This window comes from Vicia villosa, unplaced genomic scaffold (genome assembly GCF_029867415.1).
Source record: "Vicia villosa cultivar HV-30 ecotype Madison, WI unplaced genomic scaffold, Vvil1.0 ctg.004122F_1_1, whole genome shotgun sequence".
In the NCBI taxonomy this organism is placed as follows: domain Eukaryota; kingdom Viridiplantae; phylum Streptophyta; class Magnoliopsida; order Fabales; family Fabaceae; genus Vicia; species Vicia villosa.
Genome location: NW_026706377.1, coordinates 167,925 through 179,086, shown reverse-complemented (window position 1 = coordinate 179,086; position 11,162 = coordinate 167,925). Strand labels below are relative to the sequence as shown.

Sequence of the window (11,162 nt, the reverse complement as noted above, 5' to 3'; positions counted from 1 at the left end):
TTATTAGAATTGGTCTTACCTTACACGCTAAACCCTAGTTAGCATGTGATTAAACACATACCAAAACTAAGTCTAACTAATAAAGATTATCAAATAAGTCAAGTTCGTGTTTCTCCACCGAATGGGTATTTTAGATTTTGATTCAATAAAAACATAAAGATAAAGGTTTTAAATATAGAGGTTTTGAATAAAAGATTAGAGGTGCACGGGTTTTATATAACGCAAGCCCCTTTTAACTAATATAAGGCCTCAGCATATCAACTCCATTACAAGTTTAACTACTATAGAGTTCTAAGCAAATTAAATACAAGTTAAATGTAACGTAAATTTCAACACGAAGTTTTCCATCACTGATGGTCACACTGCTGCATATGATTGAAATGAGGCGCTTTCACTGTAAACATGTCTGTTTAGATCTTAAAGGGGACAAAAATACTAAATTTAAACCCAACTGTCTCGGTGTTTAAGTTCCTATCCATAGAGACCAAGAGGAAACTAGTTAATATTTCGGCAACTAACAACAAACATTGGCCATCTGACACTCAAAAATTTGGAGAAAGATAAAAATAAATAGAAACATTATCAGAGAAACACACTACAATACATAACATTATACACCATCACTTCCTAATTAATTGTGAAGAATTCACCTAATAATTGCAGAATCTGCGCAAGTTCAATCACTGTCCTCTTCATCTGCATGAATGAGAGAGTATAAGTACAACTACTTTCAAACAAGAAAAAAACAGAAGTAACGCATACATGTTGTCAACTTGTCATAGAAAAGATAATGCACCAGAAAGATTAAGAAGTCTGTTAAATCTTTGAAGATGAACACTGTCTTAATTTGGTTACACATGATACAATACAAAGATCTAGAAAAATTAAATGGATAGATACACCTGAAACTAAAATCTTTCACCACCCATGAAAAACAAAAAGGAAGGGTGGAACCCAAATATTCTTTTTGTTCCAAGAGTGATTCTATTACCAAGAGATTCTTTAGCTGTATTTAGTATGTAGCTGCCATTATCTGGGTTCAGCATATTGGACCTTACCAAAAATTTGGTAATAATGACTAAAAACGGATGCTTTAAATATTACTGTCAACAGTATTTAAATAGGGAAAATTGAGCTTAAAATACAAGGCTAAGCTCATAGATATAAAACATGGAAATCATTTAATAGAACAATCAAGTTTGAATTCTCACTATAAAAACGGATGCTTTAAATATTACTGTCAACAGTATTTAGATGGGGAAAATTGAGCTTAAAGTACAAGGCATGGCTCATAGATATAAAACAATGGGAATCATTTGATGGAACAATCAAGTTTGAATTCTAACTATCCATATTGCTTACCCTATCCAAGCTATTAATTATCAACAGACTACTTAACCAGTGCAAAAAAGCACGGGAGAGCACATGATTCCATAATCTATTATGAATTTCTGATAATCCAACAAAATAAAATGGTGCAGTGCCTTAAAAAATCAAAAGACTTACCGGCATTAAAGTCTTCACTCTCGCTTCCATCATCACTGCTATCCTCCTCTTCTTCCTCTTCTTCATCTTCTTCATCTTCTTCAACCTCTTCAACCTCTTCATTATCCTTGCCTTCATCATCATTGTCATCATCACTAACATTTTTATCTTTGCCACTCGATTCAACTGGAGTCTTGGGCTTTGGGGGTGGTGGAGGAGGCGCAAAACTAATTGTTGCCCTTCTACGTGTACTCGACACAATATTACTCATATCAATACCCTCAAGCTCCTTGGCTCTCGCCTTCTTCCGATTCACTTCTTTAATTTCTATGAAAATGAGAAAAGAGAGAAAAGTGTGACCAATAAATATAAAGATAGAATGAGAATATATCATACTCTGTAGCATCTGGATTTTGCAACTTAATGCAGCAGATATATGATTTCAAATGACCCCCAATAAACAGGGACTATTACACATAGCCTAACTTCCTCTGGATTAACTGAAACTACATTAACATCCCCCTCTAAATTCCAAATATTGGAGTAACCTGTCAAATATACCTGTTTTTGTTTTTCAATACATTCATACCCTCTCTAAGCAGCCGTGTTTGTCTGAATAACATCTTCCCAAACTTGTATATCAATCTATATATAAAGCTAAATTGCAAAACAAAACATATCTCTAAATATATTTTATATGGAATAACATCTTTCTTAACTTAAATACATCAATCTATATATAAAGCTAAATTGCAATACAAAACATATCTCTAAATCATATCCTTAAATAAGGAACAAATCCTGAAAATACTCTAAGCAACATTCAAATGTAAATTATTTCCTAATGATATCTTATCTCAAATATATTTAAAATATGAATGTATAATCTTCTAAAGATATCTGGGCATATTATTCTCAACAAATACTACCTTCGTCCCTAAATATAGGACTCTGTACTAAATCACGAAAATTAAGAAAGTTAGATGGTATAAGAGCCAAACCTAACTGTGCTGACTCAGCAGTTAGTTACATCAGTCATGCTTAGTTAGATCTAGTAGAGCTACTACTCTTATACTCTAATAAGTAGTAGTATAAATTTGTTAATAGTTAATGTTGTTTTTACAAGTTTATCCTACAAGAGAGTTTATTTATATTCTCATCATAGCATTTATTTAAAGTTGTAGAAAAAGAGGTAAAATAATTTTTGATATTTTGGCAAAGAAATATTTAAAATAGTTTAAAATTCAAGAGCCTTATAAAAAGGGACAAGAAAATTTATCAAGAGGGTGTAATATTTAGGGACAGAGGTAGTAATATATATTCACAAGGACTTCAGCTAAGTTTCTAATAAATGTATATTTATTCAGAACTGACTGCACAAAAAAGTACCAGGATAAAACTGGAAAACAGGAAAAACTTTTCCAATCGTTTGGGTTGTGTGAAAAGATAATTGGGCACAGCTGATAACAACAGCTCCAAGAACTCCTTTGATAAAGGAATGCATTTATCATTCAATTATAATACAAATAATGAAAGAAAATAAGGATCACTAACACCAAATAAAAGCTCACCCTTTTCAGATGGATTTGAAGACAAGCCTTCTCTAGATAGTATTTCCTCCAATTCTTTAATTAGCTGTTCTTCCCGTTTGTTCTCAGCCACCTGCTTGACTTTTTTATAAATGACCGGAGGAACGCTGTGACAGAAATATATAAAATCAAACAATCATCCTCAACAAAGAACTAGGATCATGGGAATCCAAAATAGAAAATCACCTCATCCCACATGCTTTAATAACAGATTTCAAGTGCTCCACCCGTTTATTGTACACAGGAGCTGCAACTTGTTTCTTCTGAAGTTCAAGGAAAAAAGGATGTGATTTAGTTAAATATAATTAATATATTTAAACTTGTAGAAATTGATAAATAACATAGAATGTTGAAGAAAGCTTCATTAAAATTCATAGAACAAAAAGCGGGTACTTCATTATATAAGGAACCGGTATTCACATTCAGCTAAAAGATTAGGACTGTTTGATAAATATGACTATGGCCCTAACTTCTAAAATTATAGGAAGCATTTCAACTTGCAATCAGCAGTCTGCACATAATAATAAATAATTGAGTATAACCTTGGTAGTATTCTCTGCTGATGAATGGGATTGATCATCTTCGGAGTTTATTCCATCATCTTCTGCATCGCTATTGACTTCTGAGGCTGATTTATCAGGCTTGGCTTTTTTCTTGCTGGGAAGATTGGTCTCATCTCCTTTACGCTTTTTGGGTCCAGCAGGAGTCTGTGTCTTCCCTTTTGGAACACTTTTTTTTCTAGGTTTGACTTCATCTTCCTCGTCCTCTTCCTCTTCACTCATTTCATCTGAATTATCAGAGTTCTCTTCAGTACTGACCTTTTTTGTTGGTTTGGAATCAGGTTTCTTCTTAACAATTTTCTTAGCACTTTTTGCAGGTTCCACAACTTCAGAAGACGATAATACCTTCACATTTAACATAGATTCGGTGAGCATCAAATTGCGCATTTTTGTGCTTCTTAAGTGCATCAATTAAACTTTCTTGTTACATTTTTAACTCACCTCATCAAGCTGCTGCCTTATAAACTTCTTAAAGGGATCCAAAGTAAATTCTTCAAGTTTAAGATCTTCCTCCAATAGTCGGCGAAGACCACCCATAGTGACTTTCCTGAAATCAACAAATGAAGTACTCCATGTCATATCTTAAGAACTATAACCAAATAAAATATTGATAGAATATGTGCATTATCACAGAGAGGAGGTCAGAACAAGTAACAATTGAAAGAATCAGTAGCATACTCTGCATTATCCTTGAGGTACGAAGATCTTTTTCTAATAGCTTTCTTAATTAAAGCCTCATTGGGAACTACTTTTTTCCCATTGCCTTCTTCTTTCTTAGCTTCTTGTTTAACTTTCTTTTGTTCTTTAAGCAGACCTAATACCGGAGAATCTTCCATTTTCTCGTCATCGTCAGGGACATCCTTTTCATCTTTAGATTGAATTTCCTCCTTTTGTCCTTCCATCTCTTCCTGCGTACTTTCACCTTTCTCCCCTTCCTCCCCTGACGTCTTCGGCGCATCATCATCACCAGCCTCTTCTAAGCACTGACAGAATCAGGAAAAAAACACACATTCATATACAGAATGGAAGTAATAATAATAGCATAATTGTATGAAAGTGCAATTAGTGAGTTCGCTGTTATGCCCTAGAAACTAAAATTAACAGATACTAGTAAGATAAAATTAGGGTTTTGAATAAAGAAAAGTGTAGAAACCTTTTCCAAACACTGCTTGATAAATCTCTTATGAGAATCCAAAGAAAACTCCTCAAAAGCTAAGTCTTTCTCGAGCAATCTACGAACACCTTCGTATGTCAGAGAACTGCATTGAAAAAGCAGAGTATTAGAAAGAGTGTTAGTTAGTTAGTTACATAGTTAGAGAGAGAAGAAAATGAAGAGAGAGAAACAAACTCGGCTTGTTGTTTGAAGTGAGAGACGCGAGAGCGAATGGCGGTTTGAATCTGGGACTGGACGTCGACGTCATCCTTCTTCTTCTCGATTTGTTTGTCTTCTGCCATGGTTGTGCTTCTCTTCGCAACTTACAGTTTATTTTTTTATTTTTTTTGGTTGTTAATCGGTGTGTTATTATTATTAGGGTACGGTTTCGGGTCTGCGCTGAAGAGTCGAGTCCGAACAGTTTGAATTTGAATACCCGTGTCCGTGTGGGTGTATATTGTGTTGTGCCTATTTAAAATCCGAATGGAGGAATTTTATTTAGGCAAATTCTTTGGTACCCATGAGTTTAAGTTGGGTATCAGTACCCTTAGTGCAAATTGCATTTAAATTTTAATTTATTTTAAAATAAAATAAAATATAAGAGTGACGTGGCATTGAATTCCTCTATTTGATTGGTTGAAGATACCGGTACCCTACTAAACTCAAGGGTACCGGAGTATTCACCAATTTTTCTTTTATAAAAGTCAACATGACTCTATTATTTATTTTTTGTTAATGTTAATTTTTGTGTGTTAATTTTTCGCCCTATAGCTACGACTAGGGCTGTCAAAATTAGGGGTGTACGTGGGTTGGGTCTGGGTTTGACCTAATCCGTTACTCAACCCATTCAAATTTTAATGGGTTGGACTCGTCGTCCAACCCACAATTTAATTATCAAAATCAACCTGAACCGACCCGTTTATTTATGGGTTGGATTGGGCTGGATTCGTGGGTTGTATTTCAAATTTAAAAAATAATAATTTTTTTCAATTTAAAAATATTGTAACACAATTCAATATATTTATATACATTTCTAATGCACAAAATGGATGAAGCACGTCATATAATATCTAATAATATTCATAGACATGACATAACACTACATAATAGTATAAAATTCCACAAGTCACATTATTTTTATAAAATACGTAAGAAATAATACAAAAGAAAATAAGAAACAACATTTAGTTTTAGAATTACGTAAATTCATTGATTTAGTAGTATTATTGGTGGAGAATAAAGCTTTTTTGAAAAAATTATGGTTAAACTGAGATAATAATTTATATTTCTATTTAAAATAATAATAAAAAATTACTAATGTAACATCAATGGGTTTGGTCAACGGGTTTGCGGGTTGCAAAGCTCAAACCCGATACACGAACCAAAACTATATGGGTTGTTGCGGGTTGGGTTGGATATACCTGTAAATGAATGGGTTTGGGTAATTTATGGGTTGGTTCGGTTTGGATTCGCGGATTCGTGGGTCGACTCACACCCATGAACACCCTAGTCTAAATGGGTTAACTCATATGGACTGGTTCGTTAGACCCTAAAAATTATAGGACTTGAGCCTTAAAATTAGAGCCATATTTTTCAGGACTTTTTTAGCCTAGCCCTGAAAAGTCCGTTATAAGGGCTAGCTCATATGGATCGTGGGTAGCCCATTAGGCCCGCATAATTATAAATTTTAAAAAAATATATTAATATTTATATTATCTACTCCAAAATAGCATATTGATTTTTTTCACTTCACTAAATTTTATCTTTATTTTATTCAATATTTCTCTTTTAAATGTTATACATTAATATAATCAACATTTTTTCATCGTATTATATTAGTTTTTCTCTTATAATAAATATTCGAGTATTATTTTATACAATTTAGACATATATTATATTTAGAAACACAATATAGTATTTATAAGAGATAATATAGTACTTAAAAATGTATTATGTTTAAAATAACATAATTTTTAACTTTACTTCATAAAAAATATTATGGAGTTTTTATTTTAATTTTTTTAATAAAAAGCTTATTTAGGGCTGGATAGTTCGAAGCCGATTTAAGACCGGACTCGGATAATAAATCTCAAGTTCATATTGCACATAACCTTTTTGATTCAACCCTAAAAAGTTCAGAGCCCGCCAGGACTGACTCGTTTAGGGTCGGATAACCCATATTAATAGCTCTAACTACGACACTTTTTATTTTATTTTTATTTCAAGCTTAATGAATAGTAGTTTAATTTAAACGTATGATATTGGATTTTTTTAGGATAATGAAATAAATGTTATACATGGTAGGGAAACGGACAATGCTGTTATCCCTTTTATTTTGTTTTGGTGTTTTTTCTTTCTCCATATTTTATATTCACACTCGTTTATATTCAACACTGACATATGTGTTAGATTTATATGTTTAAATAAAATAAGTAATTGTTTTTTCAATTTGTCATTTTATATTTTTTCTAAATTAATCATCTCGGCATTTATGATTAGTCCTCAATTTAGAAACTATTTTGATTTAAAAATTTCATTACTATTATAAATACTTGATTCAAAATATTTGATGTATATGATTTTTGTATATAAGTTAAAAAGTGGATATTTTGTTATAGGGATGGCAATGAACCGAACAAATTCAAAATAGTTCGGAACTTGATTCGACAATTAAATCGTTGAACTAGGTTCATGAACCAAATGAGCCGAATATGAGCTAAAAACTAAGTTTGTTAACTAAATGAGCCGAAATTGAACTATATATAGTTCGACTCGTTAGGTTCATGAGTCAACTCGATTATATATGAGATAAATTATATTATGTTTAAGAATAAGTTTAAATATTTGCTCCAAAATTCCACTCTATCTTTTTTTTAATCTAATGATTTTAATTGATAATTTATATTATCAAACCAGCAAATTATTTTTTAAAAAAATTATACAAATAGAATTTCAATCTAAATTAGAATCCAGCTTCAATTCGAATTGGAATGGACACCCTAAAGAAAAAAAATTAAAATGAAAGTTTACTTGAGGTAAGATATTTGACTAATGCTAATTGAAAATATTGTGGTGTCTCAAAATTAGATATTTACCTTAAATCTTTTAATTTCCCATAGACTATAATGCATGTCTTATATGATTACATTGTTAGAGTGGGTAAAAGACAATAACTATTAGAGTGTGTTATTTAGCATCGATATAATATTGGTTATATTTAGGGATGACAAACAAACATATTCGTTCCATTAAAATGTGTCTCGCAAAAATGAGACAGGGCGGACATTATTAAGAATGTGGGCTTAAAACTTTGATTTGCCCCACAAAGAAATTAGGGCGGAGCGGGCACGTGAGCATTGTACTTTTAAAGCTTAAAATTGCAACATAAAAAATAGGGATAAATAACTGTTCCCCCTGCCATTAGGGCGAGTTTTGATTTTCCCCCTCATTAAATTTTTTTTAAAGCTTGCCCCCTTATAAAACTCAGATTACAAACCCAGTAACCCCTACACCCATGTTACGCTGAGTTGGTCAATTAAGATCTCTACTGGCATTTTTTTATTTGATGACATGGAAATAATGTTTATAACACATGTTAAATGGCAAATTAGGTTACAGATTTCCCAATCCTTTTCTTCTTCATCGTGCTTGAGGCTTCCATTGTTGCTCTTCTTCATCGTTCTTGGTTGCTTCACATCTTGCTCTTCTCCATCCTCCCAGGTGCAAGTGGTAATGTCCCCATTCAAAGTGAACCTGTGCCAAGTCAAAATGAACCTGTGCCAAATCAAAAACCTGCAACACAAACTGCCTCTTCTGCTGATGTATTTGGAGACATCACTGATGAGATGATTTCAAGTATACCAGACATCAGTCATACAAAATCTGCCAATAGTGTGTCAAACCAGATCAAGAAGGGGAAAGCTAAGGTCAAGCAAGATTCCATCCCAAAGAGAAGGAGGCAAAGTGAGAGGGTCAAACTTTTCTAGTTTAAAAAGCCTATCATTGGACCAAGTGCAGAGGATCAGCCTATCAGTTTAAGTGAAGAAGAGGATTGCAATGGAACTCAAGGTGCAAGGAAGGTTGCTAAGAAGGCTAAGAAGAAGTCTATTGAAGATCTTTATTGATTACTTGTAACTTTTGAATTATTTTGAATGCTGTTGTTTTGGTGCACATGTTTGGTGCATTATTTTGAATTGCTAAGTTTTTAATTGCACACTTTTGGTGCATTATTTTGTAATGACAATATTTAGCTTTTGCTGCAATATTTTGTAATGACAATTGCCCATTTTTGGTGCACTAATTAATGAATATCTATAAGATTCAGCTTAATAGCAGTCATCAAATGTTTCAACAACTTTGGTTATAACATAGTTCAACAATTTCATTCATCAAATTGTAACTAAAGCAGTACATCAGCTACATCAAATTGTAACAATTTCATTAAATTGAAACTAAATAAACATCAACCTACATAAAATTGACAGTTACATCAACTTGTACATAAATGCAAAAAGCAACCAAGAAAAGACAAGTGCCATCTTCAGCTTAACAACAGTCTTCCTCTCTAATTCAACCTTCAATTTTGCCTTCAATAATTTCTTCAAAGCTGTATGTAACTCCTTTTTTGTTTTGTCACAGATTTTACAAACCCCTTGAATATTAGCATTCCATTTTAGTGAGTCTCCATATTCATCATCCCAAATGAACAAATCGCAGCTATTCTCACTCTGCATAAACAAAAAACCCAACACCCAGTGTTTATCAACATTCGGGAGTAGAAATAAACAGGTTACAAAAATCTGGAAATTCAAACTCGAGCTTACCCAAGCATTGCGACACTTCCAGAACATCCGATTTAGGTTTCGAGCTGTCGACGAAACACATCTTCATAGCTAGGTCACATCCACGTCTGGGTGGACCCGTAAATGTATTGCTTGTGCTGCTTCCAATCGATTTTCTACAAGACATTTTGGTGATGGCTGCAGTTGGGACGATGGAGAAGAGCAAGATGTGAAGCAACCAAGAATGATGAAGAAGAGCAAGAATGGAAGCCTCAAACACGATGAAGAAGAAAAGGATTGGGAAATCTGTAACCTAATTTGCCATTTAACATGTGTTATAAACATTATTTCCATGTCATCAAATAAAAAAATGCCAGCAGGGATCTTAATTGGCCAACTCAGCGTAACATGGGTGTAGGGGTTACTGGGTTTGTAATCTGAGTTTTATAAGGGGGCAAGCTTTAAAAAAAAATTAATAGGGGGGAAAATCAAAACTCGCCCTAATGGCAGGGGGGACAGTTATTTATCCCTAAAAAATATAAACATTGGTGTCCGCGCTCGCAGAAACCCGCAAAAAAACAAAGCGGGTGGGACAGATATATTAGAATTTGCGGGCCTAAATTTTTTGTCCGCCTCGCAAAAATGTCCGGGCAATGCCAGTGGCGCGAGTCCATTTTGCCACCCCTAGTTATATTCACTAACACTAACCTATTTTATTTGGTATCATAATCAACATGTTATGGTTTGATAAAAACCAATTTGTTTTCTCTACGACTTCTTATAATCATAATCAATTCATGAACTCTATTCAAACGCAATTCATTGTTATTCATCTTCTTAATTCCTTTATTGATGGGCGGAAACAAGTGATTACCATTGGTTTGAAACCTTCTTCTCGAACCCCGCTCAAGCTAAATATTAATGGTTCTCATGTTAGGATTGGAATCCCGAGCATGCATTGGTTTTGACAAAGTCACGAGAATACAGTGTAATGGTTAATAGTCAAAAGTACTATTTAAATCATTCAACTACGTGTAAAAAAAGATTTAAAGTTACATCAAAAAATGAGTGTCATCATTAACCCCCGACATCAGCATCCACGTGCATAACCTAAAGAGCTTCATTATCAACACCATTCTTTACATTGATTCTTATATAGACTTTTTAACTATAACTTCTACTAGTTACTCAACTACGCCAAAAATGACCTCGGATAAAAGATCATAAATTATTTGATCTTTAGTCTCACCAACCACATTTGTCCTTTCTTCAGGTCGATGAAGACAACCATCTCCACCAACCTTCTCATCAACAACATTTTCCTCCTTGACTCCATATTCATTAGTGGTTTCGATCAATGTGTTGGCTTTGATTAATCTTTATGCCACACAAAACACTGTCTCATTTATTGTTGAATATGGTGTCCACTTTAGACAAGCTTGATTTCGGAGCATGCACGTCAAGACTTGGGGGCACTGACGAATTGCGGGAGGGACAACAACGCAAACAACATGAAATTAGTACTCCCTTCCATCTCTTTAAGAGTATATGACACATTAACAAAATGGCGAGAAGAGGTAACAACAATGTTTTT

General features: G+C 33.4%; 1 protein-coding gene across 1 annotated transcript; it reads right to left on the bottom strand.

Moving 5' to 3' along the window:
* Window positions 1-210: 210 nt before the first annotated feature.
* On the bottom strand, window positions 211-5,140 carry LOC131641810 (uncharacterized). The gene is made up of 9 exons (XM_058912116.1): window positions 4,983-5,140; window positions 4,788-4,893; window positions 4,313-4,617; window positions 4,076-4,181; window positions 3,617-3,979; window positions 3,261-3,337; window positions 3,057-3,181; window positions 1,507-1,812; window positions 211-696 (listed from the first exon to the last, which is right to left on the bottom strand). Exons 1-9 carry the CDS (start codon window positions 5,087-5,089, stop codon window positions 677-679), a joined length of 1,515 nt encoding a protein of 504 aa, XP_058768099.1. The 5' UTR covers window positions 5,090-5,140; the 3' UTR covers window positions 211-676.
* Window positions 5,141-11,162: the final 6,022 nt, after the last annotated feature.

Coding starts and splice junctions, on each gene's coding strand:
- LOC131641810 (XM_058912116.1), bottom strand. CDS start 5,089: ATGGCAGAAGACAAACAAATCGAGAAGAAGAAGGATGACGTCGACGTC. Junction 4,894..4,982: donor CACTTCAAACAACAAGCCGA/GTTTGTTTCTCT, acceptor TTTTCAATGCAG/TTCTCTGACATACGAAGGTG. Junction 4,618..4,787: donor TCAAGCAGTGTTTGGAAAAG/GTTTCTACACTT, acceptor TGATTCTGTCAG/TGCTTAGAAGAGGCTGGTGA.